At 39.9% G+C, this 17,439-nt stretch overlaps 1 protein-coding gene across 2 annotated transcripts in view; it reads left to right on the top strand.

The window, feature by feature from the left end:
- Positions 1-17,439, top strand: part of zranb3 (zinc finger, RAN-binding domain containing 3) — an 80,572-nt gene that overhangs the window by 38,181 nt on the left and 24,952 nt on the right. For both annotated transcript variants that reach the window (XM_062414428.1, XM_062414427.1), the window contains 2 exons: positions 3,768-4,073; positions 9,754-9,908. In XM_062414428.1, coding sequence (XP_062270412.1) covers positions 3,768-4,073; positions 9,754-9,908 — 461 coding nt within the window. The remainder of the gene's footprint in view (positions 1-3,767; positions 4,074-9,753; positions 9,909-17,439) is intronic.

Here is a 17,439-nt window from a genome sequence, read left to right as displayed (position 1 = left end):
CCTCTGAGCAGCACAAAAACACACACCTACACTCCCGCCCACACACATACATGTATTCTTTTTTTTTTTTTTTTTTAACAAAATTCACCCCCCATTTCATGCTCAGCTGCAGCAGATGCTTGATAACTATTCAGCAATCACACTCTCTTCTTTGTCACAAGCGGCGCTCTGCATTCACAGCAGCGGGCTGTGTCAGCTCGCTAGACAGGGAATTTAACAACCTGCTAAATTTGTAAATGACAGACTGTGCTGAAAAATAACAACTGTATTTATGGAGATATCGCTCAACTTGGCAACATGCAATTCTCAGCGTGTGGAGATGTAAGAAAAATAATCAGGTCTGAGACTATAGTGTGACATGAGAAATGCTGTTCCTTCAACAACGACGATTTCTCACAATGACTATGAAGGAAAAAGGGTTGACGCTGTGTCACAAGTTGTGTCACTGGTATCACGATGTGTTGCAGAGAATTTGCAGAATACTAACACATGATGCAGAAGAAGTATTGTAGGCATTTGGCTCAGTGGATCTGATCATGGCAGAAATACAGCAAGACAGCAGCTGCAGAGGGAGAATGGGATATTGGTCTGTTGTACTACGCATTTGTACTAGAATGAAATGTACCAGAGTGTAACAGGATGAGATGCATGAAATGAGAAGGAAAAAAAAGATTTCTGTGATTCAAAGGGAAAGTATTAAAGCTTTATGTGAGGGAATGAAATGGCAGGCTAAAGTGGTCTATTGACCCTTCTTTAAGTCTTGTTCCCTTAGCTACAGCTGCTACATCTGTCAAGCTTTTCACTTTAGCACGGCACATATAGTTTATAATAATAACAGTGGCACATTTAGCACTGACAACTCATAGACTTTTTAAAAAATCAATGAGCAGCACACCACGGTCAATTTTATCAGCTGAAACAACTGTTGCTAGCAGGTATTATGAGCTCCAGCTAGCCAGCTAACGTTAGCTAATGAACACAAACTCTTAGCCCTTAGCTACAGCTGCTATATCTGTCAAGCTTTTTATTTCTAGCACTGCTCATATGCAGTTTATAATGATAGCAGTTGCAGATATATCACTCAAAAATTCATAAAGTATTAAAGTAATTCAGTCTAAAAGTCTAAAATTTCACACAAGCAGCTTTAGCTCTTATGCGCTAAAGCTAGCAATGTTAGATAATGGAAATAAACTGCAAGTAGTTTGAAGCTTTTGTCTCTAGCCAGTTTTAAAATGTTTCAGCTGACCTGTTTTAAAGTGAGAACCCTGTTTTACAATCTACAAATGTGATATTGTGCAGAAAAACCACAAATTTGGTGCCTAAAACTTCTGCTTAAAGTATTTTACTATAGAAATATCATTAAAACAGTCTTTACTCTAGGTGAGCAAAATCTCCAAAACTTCACAGAGATTATGCCACAAAGAACAGCTCTCTAAACTTCATCATACATTACATCTTGCTATAGATAAACCATCCAACAGCTGTAACATTCTGTCAATTTCTTCCTCTGGAACATAAAAAAAGGAGAATCTTTTCTGATGCAGCGGGAAGAAGAAGCTCAATAGATTCCAGATGTTCAACAACAGCAGCTTTCATTAACCGGATACAAATTGAATCACCGTTGTGCCGTATAGTCAGTCATGGAGAATTGTTTTTAATTAAACTGTCATGGATTATTACTTCTTTTATATGACAGGGTTTGGCATCTCAGGTGTCTGAACCCTTTTTCCTGTAGTTGATTCAGCAGCAGCGAGCAACCAGATAGTTTTTTGTGTTCAACCATTTTTTCGGATGGAATCAGCAGTGTTGAGTTCTTGCATTTGCAGCTCTTTTCAGGCCGGGCGCGTGGGCACACTTCAGTCCTCCTGCTCTTTTACCAGGAGACCTGTAATTTGTCTCTCAGCACATATTGTGAGAGATTTATACAGGAAGAGAGCAATTTGGTTATCTCCTGGCTCTCTAGACCTCTCCGCTAGCGCTCTATCCTTGTTCTGGCTTTTTTTCCCGGACTTTTAGCATTTAACAGCGCTGTCCGGTTGAATCTTTAAATGTTTGATCCTCGTTTTTGATACTTCGCTCTGACACGCTCTGCAGCTGTTTCGCTCCCTGCTGACTTCAATAAAAGCTTTTCCTGTTTTATTCAACCACTCAAGTGTGTTATATTCTTTTTATATGAATCCTCACAAGCTTATGCCATCGGCTCACGCATAGGATCACATGCTTTTTGAATGTGTCTGTGTGTAGAAGTGTGTTCACATGTCTGGAATTCGAGAAGCAATTTCGGAGTCTTATCAAGCCACTACAGACATAATGGGGTCCTGATTGGGAGGGGAAACAAGGGGGTTGACTGGTAAAGTCGAGGCACGGCCCTGTAGGATTTCCCCCGTTAACATCTTCCTCGGTGGGGACAGCTTAACACAAATTGAGCCGTCTCTCTGCGGTCTCACTCGGCTTGTTAGTGAAGGGGGGGGGGGGGGGCAGCGGCGGGGCCAGGAGCCCGGAGACTGGGATGACATTTGTGGAAGCCGGCTAGAGGCTGGCCTTTTGAAGAAACAAGCCACAGAGAAGCAGGATCACTAATTAGCCCTCTGCGTCCTCCAGTCTCACAAGTTACTGTCTTATTAGATTTCACAACTCAAGTTCAACAAATAATGTGAGAGGATGTGATTTAAATATAAGTGAGAAAGTAGGAAAAGGAAAGTATAGTTTCTCTTGAAGAAGTTCTGAACAACTGAAAGTGACATTTGGTTATAAATAGGTGTTCTTTTCTCTAGCAGCTTATCTGTCGACTTTACCTTCATAATAAACATCTGTACTTCCAAATGCTCAGTTCATGAAAGTCACAATTTTAAATAATGTTAAGTCTATGAATGGCAATAGCATAATCCTTGCATCCATTAACATTTCTGCGGCTTAGATTTGTGCCTGACCTTTTTTTTTTACTGCATAAAATCACAACACTCTGCATGAATGAAAATCACAGGAAACGGTTGAAGCAGTGGGTCTGCGGCTTGATCGCCCGGTCTACGAGTTGTTGACTCTATTTAAGGTTTAAAGCGAGAGCCGTTTTTGAATAGCGCTCAACCCCGCGCAGGCAATTATTTTGTTTAGGTTTGATTGCACATAATGCCGGGGACTAATTAACAAAACAATGTGACACCGAGATAATTCATTCTCCCTGCAAATTATATTGGCTGTTTGATCTGAGGGCTGGTGAAAGGAGGAGGAATGGCAGGTGCTCCATCTGCAGCTCTCTGCATCGCTGTTGACGTGCTGCCGAGTAAAGATCTAAGACTAAAATATCTCCAGCAGTGTAGTCTTGTAGTTCTCGAGGTCAGTACGTAGCAATCAGCCAACTCTTGAAAATCAATCTTCTTCGAGAAGATAATAATTATGAAAAAAAATGTTTGTGTGTGTGCTGTAATTGTTTCCATGTATAAATTTACACCATCTTAAAATGAGTGAGGTGTGTTTATATGTTCTGCCACATCCCTGTTTATGTCAATCTATTCGACACAATCGCATCCTTTAAAATTGTCAGTAAAGGACTTATGATGGCTAATAACATCACTAATGAGCCATATTGAGTTTTACTTTCATGTCAGCAGTCATTTTGTCACACTGTCACACTCTTCAGATGATGGATATCTCACTGGGGAATGAAACTCTTCAAAGTCTGATTACACTGTGCAACTCGGCCAATAAAGTAATCTTCATCTTTCTCTCCCTCCCTCCCTCTCCCCCTCTCTCTCTTTCTGCTGGCTCAGAGCCTCTCAGGCCTCAGCAACCCCTCTCAACCGAGAGGGACCGGGCGTGCATCGTCCTCTCTGACTCAGACAGCCAGCCAGAGATCAGCCGGGGAAGAGCCCAGCCTCCGAAATCAAGCAAAGACAAACAGAGCGAAGAGGAGGAGGAGAGGGAGGAGGAGGAGGATGAGCCTCCGAAAGACAAACAGAAATTAGAAGAAGCAGAGGACGAGGACAAGCGGCGGCTCAAAGGCAAACAATCAGCGGGAGAGCAAGGCGACAACGTCGCTGGCGGTGGCGGCTGCCTCCTCCCTGACCACACACAGGGTAATCCCACCTGCAATCTTCTCCTTTTCATATCTAGGGAAATTGGCTGGTGCAGCATTGTCACCTGCCCATATAATGCTGTTTAATATCATCACTTCAAACCAATAAGGGACTATATCTCATTCCATATGGGGCTGGGCGTTATTATTCTGACTATTATTAGCATCTAGTTGGGGATATTGCCTATTTCTGCACACATGCAGCTACAGCTGCTAATCTCTAGAGTGCAGCATGTAGAAAAATGTGACCTGCTTGAAGCACCAAAGTAGACACATTGCTTTCAGGTTCAATCACTGTCCAGTAGGCATATGGTGAGTCTCTGATTGGCAGTTTGTTTTTAATAAAGTGGATTGAGGTCTAATTACATAAAAAGGTACAAGCCCCCTCCTCTTACCAACTGATGCCTGAAACACTACCTGCTTTCCCTGATGCAGCCCGTCCACTCTGGTTATATGGGTACATGTCTGCGGGTCTCCCAGGGATGTGAAGAAACAAATTCCCAATTACGCACTGTGTAATATTGCAAATTAAGACCTCTGTGTTCAAGTACTTGTGTCTCGAAGGGATACGCAAAGCAATAAATTGCGCTAATTACAAAGAACTAATTACACCGTGTGCAATATGAAGAGCTCTGGGAAAAAAATTGCAAGTCTGGCAGGGTCTAAGAAAAGCCTGTGACCTGGGTGTTGCCACTTAAAGCGCGCAGACATTTTGGGTCAGTTATTGAAGGGTGTAAGGGAGCCGGTAGCAGTGCTGGGCTGCTGCCTTGTCGAATATTTAACATAGGGAGGAAAACCGCACATGCTCGAGCCGTTTAGGTTTTAACAGGCAAGCTATCAACCCCTATTACCCTTTAACGCCCCAAGATCAGTGTGTAACAACTTGACTGATTCCTTTCAGAGCCACACACACACACACACACACACACACTTTGACATCTATTAGTGCTCAGAGATTGTCGAGTGGTTAATTTCCCATCTCTGTAGCTACCTGTTCCCCCCAACGGTGTAGGATTGGATCCCACTACAGCTTCCCCTGCGGTGCCTTCTGCACTCTGTGCCCCCCCTGCCCCCACACTCCGGCGGAAAAAAAACACTAAAGGTGAGCGCTTTCTTTTTTTTAAAAACACGTCTATTTAGGACCAACTCTAGAGGAGAGATAAAAGCTTCACTTTCGATCAGAAATGGCAGCACCGAAGAGACACAGTTGGATGCCAACTTGGCCCCCCACCTCCTCCTTTGGACATATACTACTCCTTGGATACAGCTAATATTCATCCATCTATCCATCGTTATCTATCTATGTATCCCATCGGTGGTTAGTTAGTTTGTTAGTTACATGCCGCTGCTAGTCTGTCTCTGCCAGCGTGGGATTAATGCCAAACACAGCGGTTGTCCAATAAAAGTGACCTATGGGGTCATGAGCGATGCCTAATGATTTACCTCTACCTGCCCGTGGTTTTTTTATAAGGCAAACTGCAGAGCTGTCGGGCCGCCCCCACCTCTTGATTGCTCTGAGATTACTTTCCTCACAGCACAGACAAGCAATCACTCCTCCTCCACCTCTCCGTCTCTCTTTCCGCCGTCTGTCGCTCCGTCTATCTATCTGCATGATCCAAGCATTTAAACGCGGTTTCATGTTATCTGGATGTTAGTTTAAACGTTGCAGCGGCATTAGCCGTGCCGAACGTCTTCACACTTCAAGTGCACCATTTAAATTTCTTTTTTTTCTTTTTTTTTTTAATATAATCTTTTGTTTCGATCCTGCAGAAGATGAGATGACTCAGTCCAATTAGGCGTTGTTTTCTTTCTCTTGCAGTAAAATAACAGATAAATCCCTTGGGGTGTTTTGAAGGCACTGTTCATACTGTGTAAGTGACAGTCTAATAAGACGGCTTTGTAAGATGAATTGCCCCCATCGTATAAATGGCCCACTTAATGCAGCTGGCGCGTTCCGCCACTGCAAACAGAGGAAGGGGAAGCAAAAAAAACTGCTTACAACAAATATATGGAGCACATTGCAGAGCTGCTAGTTTTCATTACAGATGTAGAAGGATAGATAGATAGATAGATAGATAGATAGATAGATAGATAGATAGATAGATAGATAGATAGATAGATAGATAGATAGATAGATAGATAGATAGATAGATAGATAGATAGATAGATAGATAGATAGATAGATAGATAGATAGATAGATAGATAGATAGATAGATAGATAGATAGATAGATAGATAGATGGGGTTTTGTGAAATGCTAGTGTCATAAGAATGTTTTGGAGACCCGTGTGAAGCGCCACACAATCCTTTTGTCTGGTCGTCTTGGTATTTTTTTTTCAGACACAAAGTGGTCCACTCCAGCCGAGGCCAGGGTGAGATCAGAACAGCATGTACCAAGACCCGGGAAAATTGCACCTATGAGAACGGCGAACATAAAAATGAAAGATATGGACAGTCTACAGAATAGGTCAAGGAGAAGAAATAACTCAAGATGATCTCATCTCAGAACAAAGACATTTTTTTTTTTTTTTTTACATGAGATTGCATCAGATCCATGTATCTACCATACATTCAATATATAAAGAAAGGCCAAGTCTCAGATAATATCCATCTGTGCAGAAAGTAGCCCATTCATCTGTCTGTAGCTTAACGGTGATTTAAACCCAGCAAAGTAGAATTGATTGAAATTAATTAGTAAATGGAAACTCTGTTGTTATTACATAACTTCTACTGATGGAATCAGTGCTGTGGAAATGTGCTTTATGACTGATTTACAGAAATAATAGGTCAAAAATAAATGGTGATATAGGAATAAAAGCCCAGTAGGGACAGTACTGTACTTGAACTTATAGAGACAAATATTATACTTTTTATTCCATTAATAACTGTACTATTTTTACATACAGTACAAAGCCTATGATGATCATATAAAATATTATTTATATAGACTATAGATAGCATGGGCAACATCAAAAATCCTTCTTATAAGTTAATGCATCATCCAGTAATATAACATGTGACCATACCATGATGACAGGAATCAATTTGCCCACTAATAAGCACTTTACCTTTGATACTTTAAGTACAGTTTGCTGCTTTACTCCTTTTCTCCTTAAAGGAAAACTCTTTTGACAAGATTTAGATGAGAAGATTGATATTACTCTTATGTCTGTACGCTTAATACGAAGCTGGACAATGGAATATCGTGGTGTTAAGATTTTGACCTCATTTGGTTTGACGGCTCACACATGTTGACAAAGCATGACTCCAGTATGTTCATCTGTCACTCAACCCTTAGCTATTCAATACAAGCACGGATACTGTTCCGTAACCACCTTAGACGTGGTGCAGGTACGTCGCAGCACTTGTTCAATGGAAACACTCTTGTCACAGACTTCAGCCTTTGTCAGTATTTTCTCCCATTAGCAAGCCAAATGGACACACACACTCCTTCTTCAACACACACACACACACACACACACACACACAAGGCAGACAACTGGCCACGCGAAGTGATTTAAGGCGAGTATTATCAGAGTGTTATAGGTCATTGTCTAAATGAAGCGTGGTCGAGCAGCGGCGGTCTCATTTCCCCGCCTGACCTTTTCTTGCTAGATGCTGGCAGGATGAGCGAGCTACATAGCTGACATTAATGACCCGCTCTCTCTCTCTCTCTTCTCTCTTTCTATGTTTCTCTCCCATCTGTGACTGTCATTTTATCACTCTCTCTTTCTGTCCCTAGCTGTGTTTTTTTCCATCCTGTTGTTCAGCAGATTTGCGATTGAACTTGTGAAAAATAGATTGGAAGGATTCTGTCAAAGAAATGGCCCGTCTGTGTTGCTGAGCAGTATTACACAACATTAAAGAACGGCTCGTTTTTGAGAGAGACACGTTTTTTTTTTGCTTTTATGTCAAAAGTGAGATGTGAAGATTGATTTCAATCTCATGTACTGACTACCGAGCTGGAGTCAGGATGGGGTTAGCTTTGCTTATTATAAAGACTGAAAACTGGTGGAAACAGACATCCTGATTCTGTCCAAAAGTGAAAAAAGCATGCCTAACATAGAAGTACTGCGAGGATGAAGAAACAGTTCTTCATCGCAGCTCCAACACATGACTCCTTGAAAAGTAGACAGTTTGACTTTTCTGTTCATGTGCAATTTAAACAGACAAGACAAACTAAGCACCAGCATTTCAAAAAAATTTGGTGACATATTCATTCATCACTAGCTTGCATTATGGATACAACTTTGGTGAACTTTGACCCACAAATTTGTGCTGTTTACCAATAGCAACCTGTCCTGACAGTGCTGCTTTTTGTGGGAACTAAAGCATAGGAAGCTAACTGTGTAGCACGTTCCACTTTTGTTTAACCCCCCTCCCTCTATCTGAATATAAACTGCTCTACAAAATAAGAAAGGTTTGCATGAGAGTCCAGGATATAGATATGTCTTGTGACCATGTCTGTGACTGACCAGCATGTTAGCTAGCTAGTATGTTAGCAGTAAGCCTGCCAGCTACAGTAGTTTTCATTGTTTTAATGGCAGAATAATGTGTATATAACACATGTACAAACAAACAAAACTGTTAAGTATGTAAAGAGTATGCATGGTTTAACTTTTAGCTGCCACTGGTTTCCCTCTGCGTTTAGTCTTTATGCTAGGCTAGGCTAGGCTAACCCCATCCTTACTCCAGGTCTGTAAGCTAACATGTAACATTAAACTGATATTTTCTGACTCTCAGAAACAAAGCACATCCCTTTTAAAGACGTTTAACTTTCCCTTTAACCAGTTTAAATTATATATTAATAATTCCATTCTCAGAAATGTAATCCAAGCTCCAAAAATATTTACTTTGCTAGATTTACATTTTAGCAAAGCCTATCTCTGTCTGATGTTTAGCTGCTATACCCCATGAGTCTGAAAAATTGAACCCAACATGTGTTGGACCAGTCGGCAAACTACTGTTTAGATTATGACTAGGATTTGCTGCCTCTCCCAGTAGGTGTTGCAGATGCAAAATGAAGCATGATTCTGCAAATGTTTGGCTCATTTTTTCACCTTAAATATATTCAGAATATCAAGTTAGCACCAGTGAGCAGCATGTGGTGTGACTGCCCTATCACGTCCAATTTTGACTTCTTGTGCTTATTCCTTTCTCATCGGTTTAGAGTTAGGCTAAGAATTTAAGATATTAGTCATTTTACACAGTTTTTGTCAACATTTTGGTTCCTGAAAGTCATATTGGTGCTAAAAAATGTATATAAATTCAGTGTTTAGATCTCCACATGTAAGTTAGTTGTTACGTGAACTGATTATGTCACAAGGAGCACAATTGACTTTCATTCCTATTGATATGAAAATGTCAGAGATAATTACTAAGATGTTTTCATTTTAGATTCTATAATCAAGTGTTTGAAAGCAATAAGCACAAAGAGGGTTTTTTTCAAGCATGTACTGTGTGTGCGTACACATTTAAATGATCTGCTACAAATGTCATATCTTCTTAATATTGTGCTCCCCATAATAAATCTCAAAAGCTGCAGGAGTTTAATGTCTCTGCTAGTCATTGCATCACCAGAGGAGCAAACAGAGGTACCAATAAAGCTGCGAAAGCCAATAATGAGCCAATAATGTATACTCGCTGAGATATTAGTCAGCCCTCTTCTTCTCTCCCTGCAGACCGGAGAGCTGCGGCGTGTCTGTCTTCTGCTGCGGATGCTAATGACGATGATGAGGGCGATGATGGAGATGATGCCAGCACCGCCTATCCTGTGTACCCGGGCCTGCAGTTCTGCGCCAGCCAGTACACAGACCGAATATATCTTTTCTCTAAGGTACTGCGGACTGTGTGAGCGTGTGCTTGTGCATATTGAATCATGCATGGACTCGACTCATAAGGGGACCATAGGTGTTTTTCTAATGATTTTTTCACTGGCTTGTTTTTTCTCAAGGTTGTGAATAGGTGGTACAGTCACAGGGAATTACTCACAAGTGTGTGGTTAGTTTATGTTAATTTTGTGTGCTGCAGTTAAGAAATGTAGCATAATGGTTAGGGGTAGCATTGAGATAAGATATTTATTATGCCTTTCTTTGCCCACCATTGAGTTCTATCAGTTTTAATAGCCTTTTAATTGGCAATCGTAGTTGCCTAGGCGAAAGTTATTTTCTATAAATTTCACTTGAATATCAAAAGTGCCACCTTTCATGGTGCAGAAGTAAAAAAAAAAAAAAGGCCATTTGAAGTTTGTGTTTCAGGTACAAATAGGTAAGTTAGTCAAAATTAGTACAATTAATTATTTCCTTTTGTAAACTTCATTCCTGTCTGTTGATAAGAGCATTGAAAAATTAAATAGTATGTAGGCTTGTCCACAGCACATAAAGGAAACCAACATCTACACATAATTTCATTTTTCAACACCTGAAATTACTAGATAAGGATTTTTCTTTGCATTACAGAAAGCTGTGCTCTCTAAAACAACTAAAATGTTTGAGGTTTTATACAAAGTGATATTTTTGATTGAAAAATGTGTCCATCTTGCATTCCTTAACCACTAAGTGGGGTCACAGTCACCAAATATGACCGCAAAGAGTCACCACATTAAATTCAGTTTGAGTTGTGAACACTTTGTGCTCACAGAAATTTCCAACAACTGCAACTAATTTATTCTTCCATTCAGAGAAAGCTGGACTCGCTAATGTCATATTTATGCTTCTCTTGTCTCTTTAGTATAACACATTGTACAAAGTACATTTCAAGCAGTTTCTAACTTGTGCATTCATGTGGAGAAGTGAAAAACCCAGCCTGTTCAGCTTCAACTGTCTAGAAAAAGGAGCTTTTATACTGTCTATATGAACGTGTCTGATGTAATGATTTTTATTTCACATCTCAAAGCAGGAAGAAGAAGTAAAACCAAAAGGTTTGATTGTTCCTGTGAACAAAACCTAATTAATTCTTCTTTTTTTTGTAAAAGGTAGACCCATTGAGATCAAGATCACTCTATCTTGATAGAGCTGCAAACAACAATTCATGTATTAAAATAGGAGACGTGCGGTTCCTTCACACAATGTTAATTAGCAAACAGGACAGATGAGAGAAAGTAGTTACAGACAACATTAGGAAAGTCAAAGTTTAGGAATGAAACATTTCCTTAACTAATTGTAATTGAAAGGGCCGCAAATTATTCCGTTTACAACCTGCGTGGCAACAGAAATCAATTTTAATGAGCTCAGACTTGATAATGTGTCATTCATTCATTAATTCATTACATTCCCAAGTTTTTTAACATTCATTATAAGTTTAGAACAGTATAAAAAAAATACTTTTACTGAGTAACCTTGATGCTTGATAGAAACCGTGATTCACTCCTGTCTCTTACCAGACCGAAAAGAGCCTGTTTGAGTCATTTCAAATGTTTTTTTTCTCCTTTCCTTTCCTCTGATTGATCGAGGCTGTGTGGTAAAAAGGGGAAAGTAAAGCCCTTCAAATCCATTCATATTCTTTGGTTCAATACAAATTAAAAGGTTTAGGAATTACCAAAGGATTACCAATACGATTTAACGTGGGTCCGCCCTTCTTCTAACCGCCTTTCAACTTCTACTCTTTCATCTGCAATCCTCCTGTATTTATGAACACTCTGGGAGGCGGTTGTCTGGTTTTTAAAGGATTTTATTTAATATGTGTGGTTCGGAAATGTTATTCTTTTATTAATATGAATTTAAGACTTATGTGAAAGGGGTAGTCCTTCAATTGTATATATCCAGATTAGTTTACTTGCCGTAGGTAGTGCTACTCAGCCTTGAAAACAGTTGTTTAAAGGGGACATATTAAGCACATTTCTTACTCCATATTGTTAAGCTGGGCTTTACTGAGATATGGTAACATGATTTACAGTTAAAAAAAACTCCTTATTTAACTTATACTGGTCCTTTATGCAGCCCTTAGTTCAGCCTCGGTCTGAAACAGGACGTTTTAGCTCCTGTCTCTTTAAGGCCCTGCTCCTGATGAGCCCTGTTCTGATTGGTCAACTCTCTTAAGCACCTTGGTAGACTTCTGCCGGCTGTGGAGGCAACGTCAACAAACCATAAAACAAACTATAGTTGTAGGATTTCACTACTTTTTCTCGTTCTTTACTCAAAATATCAACTTCTGAATTACAGCCGCACATGATCAAGCTGAAATCCGATCCGAAATAGTAGAGCATTTCTACATAGGTTGAACTTTAATCATACATAACATTGATATGAGACATCATAACCAAATATAAGCAACAGAAAGCCAGAATATGTCATATTGATGTCATCAGGGTTATCTTGGCTTGAGCACAAGGACTACTTTTTTAATCGAATGCCTACATTACAAACTGCGGATATAGTGTGAAATGCATGGTCATTTACCAAAAAAAGATGTTGCATTATGGGAAATGTAGGATCTAGCCTCCAAATGATTGGAAGTGCAGCACTAAATCACTGAACAGCCCTTTAATATCACAGTTCTTTGTTCTTGACAGACCTTGCAATAACACAGTCAAATATATGGTTGCTAAGAGAACTCCAAATATAAAAAAATTGAACACATTGCTGCGTTGTGTATTATAGTGATGACTACAGAACACAAAAGGAATTAGTGTTAGATCAGACATAAATCTGCAGATATCCTTTAAGAAGTTTCAGTCTAATCATTTAGAAAGAGCAGGCCAACAGACAGCAACAACGGCACTGAGCCAGAAAAGGAACTGGAGACACTTTACCTCCAACAGCCAATCATGTTTTACTTTAAACAAATTGTAAGCAAACACCCACGGGGGCTTTTGTGTAAAGACTTCAGGTAGTTCATTCACATAATCAAGTAAAACGTCCTCTCAGCTGCTTTAGTCATTGAACTTTCTGGAGCTTCCTGCACCCAAGCAGACTAAGATAAACTACAATTTAACCCCAGTCTGAGTCTGATTACACTCCTGTGAATTCTTGGCACTCCTCAAGTGCCACTTGCCAACAGACCTCTGTATTGATCGGATTGTGATACTTAACGCCCTTTTGTTTCATTCATGAGGGATCAAATTTCTTCCCCACTAACGCAGATAAGAGACAAGAGGCTTTTACATAGAGAAGACCGAAAGCGGTGAACTGAATCACCAATGGAATATTACCCTGACGGCAATAGACAAGTGTCATGTTCGTGTGGCTGAGACGATAAGCTGTGGAGATAAATGTCCCCCACTGTCGTTTAAATGATAAACTGGAGGAATTCCGGCTAGAAAGCTGTCACATCGGGATAATCCTGGACCAGGCGCCCAATTCACACAGGGGGCCGCTCATAGCACAATCAGGAGGGAGATTTGTCACCGGGGTTTGAATGAGAAATATTGAGAGTATTAGGAATTTTATGTCCATTTTCTACACATCAAAACCGTTGTTGTATTCAAGGATTCGCTGTCCCTGCACGCAGGTGGGTGGGTGTTGTTGTTTAATGTCAGCACCAGGAGGGCCAGATGGTTGGAGTTTACCACATCAGGGTGATTCACACACACACAGTCATATGTGACAAACCCCTGAAACACTATAAAAACCCATAGTCATCAAGGCCTGTGCATAATTGATACACGATTTATTGTAAAACACGAGGCATTAACATAAAAGAGAGATGTTCATGTGCTTTAAAACTGCACAAGTTACAAAAGTAACAAAGAAAATGATCAAGCAGTGCGCTCCAAGAAACTGGTGCAGGAGAAACAGCTCACACTGCAGCAACTGTATATACTGACATATCCATCACAATCTAGTGCCTGGTGTATTTTAATGGTAAATAGAAGGAAGATCATACATTCTGATGTTTTAATGCTAATGTTATATATGTGATAGAGGCTTCCCTGCTTTTAACCATTGCAGCTGATTGGTTGATCTCTTATCACTTCCTGCAAGAGCTAACTTTGTGTAGTCTGTTAGTGTTACGACAATCATTTCAATGGTTTATACCAAGTTTCTTTATTTCTATATACTGAAAATTTCCATACTAACAATAGTGTAATATGCTTTCTGCCCTCCTGCTGCACACCCCTCAGTTACTTCTATAGTACCTGTCTATATATACACTGCAGGCGTATTGTATAAGGTATGAAAAGCTAAATTAGATGTGAAAATAATCAATAAGATCTTTTTTTTTAACTTACAATAATTTAAACTCATTTGTTTCAATAATAAATGAGTTAATTACCAAATTAAATCGCTGTTTCATACTCCCTCCCTGCTTTGAATTTATATATTTGTTACTCTCGAGCTTGTTATAGTTGGGAGGATACTGCACCTCTTTTCAATCACATCTAGCAGGGCTCTAATCCTACTCCATGCTGTTACAGCACAACCCGCTCCGCCGTTCCCCTGACTCTCCATGATATTTATTTTACCCTAATCCAAATAAACACGTGGGCTTCTTATGCACTGAGGGCGCAGCGCAGGAAAAAAACTTCTTAATGTTGATTTGTATCTCCAAATCCATGTGTCGGCAGCTGGCAGGTATTAACCTTTAGACTTTATCCTGCTTTTCTTGCTCCATCCACCATCTCCATACCTCAGCTGGCTCTTACAGCCCAAATCCAGATTGTCGCTTTTACCTAAATTCATTGGTCAGCCCCTTCCTTGTAAAAACGTTCCCGGTGTTTGGCACGCTCACTGAAGTTAATACTGAGGGTAAGTAGCTTCTCAGGCTTCAAATTGGCAGTAGTTAGCGCTAATGAAGCAGTAATAACTGGGAAAATGCTCTTTATTGTGGTTATTTTTACAGTGATTATGCAGTTACCTATAAGCTGCAGCGGTATGATTACACATAATCACAGCGAGGAGCATTCTTATGGGTATGTGTTTTTTTTCATACTCTCCATAATCATTATTGTTGTTCCTAATGCATGCACGCTGTCACCAGAGGAGCATTTTCTTCAAAGTAGTCGACGTATATTAGAATAAAAGGGGGAAAAACAAGAGAGATCACTAACGAGCTCCTTGGTTACCACATGAATTACCATGGAAACCAATAAAGAATTAAGTCTGGCCAGTTTACAGAACTTAAATGTAATTGGATTCAATTTCTGGATGTCCATCATTCAAAATCAGCTTGTTTGGATGAAAGTACCTGTAGTTTGAGTTACAAAGCACAATGAAACTATCTGTATGAAAGTGTTAAAGGACTGGTTCTTTGACTACTTATTATACTGCAGAGTGACAGCTGTGATGATGCTGTCATCATGATCATAATCATTCATGCGCCATTTGCCACTTCAGTCAGCATTTTAGTGCACGTTACTTGCACTGTCCCACAATAATCAGAGAGGACCTGTTCTAATCTTTGTTCGTGCTATCCACTCTCATATTTCGGAGCAGGTTCAGGCTAATCAATCAGAACAAAGTGGGTTCGTTAAGAGGGGGGCCTTAAAGAGACAGGAGCTGAACTGAGGGGCTGCGTAAAGAGCCAGTATAAATTAAATAAGGAGTTTTTTGAACTGTGAATCATGCGAAGCTACTCTAGTGTAGTCCAAGAGTAAAAATATAGAGCTGAAAATCAGCATAATATATCCCCTTTAGACTGTATGCTCAGTTAGAATAACAGCTACATTTCGCTTTGTTCTCAGTTGTGTATGGACTTTATAACAATCATATTTTCTAGTAGTCTTGGAACGCCTCTGAGAACAATTTGAGCGAGAGTTGCCATCTGAAGATACGCTTTAAAACTCAAAGCTTATCTCTCTCTCTCTCCCTCCTTCTCAACTAAAAGTGTAAACGCGCCTGTGAAGATCCATATATCAGAGTTCAGCAATGCAGTGCAGCTCACCGCATCCAACATCACACACTCAGGCACAATTTCTAAATACCTGCCCTCTGATATAACACACCATCACAACAACAACAAGGAAAAAAGAAGCAACTGCTTTAAAATCTCAACTTGTGCTCTCTACAAGTAGCCAATTTTACTGTAGAAATATAAAGAATTATGAAAACACTGCAGACTGCATTTAAGCACAACTATGCCAGAAGGTGCCACATAACCACTTAAAACTCCAGCTGGTGGGTGTTGGTGCCTTGTTTTTGGCTCGACCATTTTCAAGCAGGAATAAATGGCGGCCTGGTCACAAATTTTCAACATCTCCTGCTCTCCATAGAAAATGAAGAGAATCCATTTAATCAGCCTGCATAATCACATCCAGTCTGCAATACATAGAAAACAATGGTTCCAGGTGTTTTGACACACGCCATAGGTCATACTAGCCCCAAAGTCCATCTGTGGCAGTTCTGAATGTCGTTGGTTTTCCAGGTGTTTGGTCATCTCTGGTGACTATAAAGGTCTGTACAGGAAATGAATGAGAAAACAGAAGGTTCTCTCACCAACACCCACCCTCTGTGACACATAAAGCTAACATTTACTTGATTGCGCCAGGAGGGTTTTGTTTGCAATCGAACTCCTCCAAAGGTTTGGCTCTCAGTTATATAATATACAATATTACCCTGACATTTATTCTCGTCAGGCGATCGAAACAATAACTCGGCTGCTTCGTCACTCACTTGGAAAGAACGCTGGAAAAGCGAGTAAACGTGCGTGGTTGTATTTGTGTTTGCTTTGGTTGCACCGGTGACTCAGCAGTAAATCCCACGTCTCACCAACTGTTTGGGCAGGAAAACACGAGGAGCCAGTCAGACCCATGAAGGGACTGTGTGTAGTTGTGCCACTACGCACCAGAGAACCATTTACTACCTAAAAAGAACCACTCAGTGTGTTTTTTAGGTGTCTCTTTATGCCTTGTGAGGGAGACTGAAGGTATTTCAGCCAACATCACTGACCGGTTCCCAGGACCACATTAAATAAACTTACAGAATTTGTGGATTTTTGGCTTTTCCACTTCAAAAATGACTTCAATATAATGAATTGATATATTTGCAGATGAATTTCGAGTCAAACAGCTAAGTGTGTGCAGAATATTAACACTTTCTCTGAACTTTGTTGAGTAAGTAATTAAATTCTATATTAAGCACCTTTCGAGACGGTCTCAAAGGGCTTTACAAAGAAAATTGGAAAAAGTTGCAACTATAAAGGTTTGGTTCACCCATTCTGGTATCTAACCATACAAATAGTTATATTTCTATCATTTTAGATATTTTATTATATTTTCTTAATGGTTTCATTGGTAATTTGACACAGTAGATTAAGCAAAAAAAGCTATTGATTGAGGAAGAATGCAAAATCTATAATAAAGAAAGAAATGGTTTTAGTTTTATTGGCCAAGGTTATGAGACATTTGTAAACTGTTTTCTTTAGAAATGGTTCCCACTGAAGAAATAGTCCCTTTAAAAAAAAAAAAAAAACTGCTGAAAGGACAGCTCAGC

This window comes from Scomber scombrus, chromosome 24, assembly GCF_963691925.1.
Source record: "Scomber scombrus chromosome 24, fScoSco1.1, whole genome shotgun sequence".
Taxonomy (NCBI): Eukaryota; Metazoa; Chordata; class Actinopteri; order Scombriformes; family Scombridae; genus Scomber; species Scomber scombrus.
Note: the sequence above shows the minus strand (reverse complement) of the source record. Positions and strands in the feature narration are given on the sequence as shown.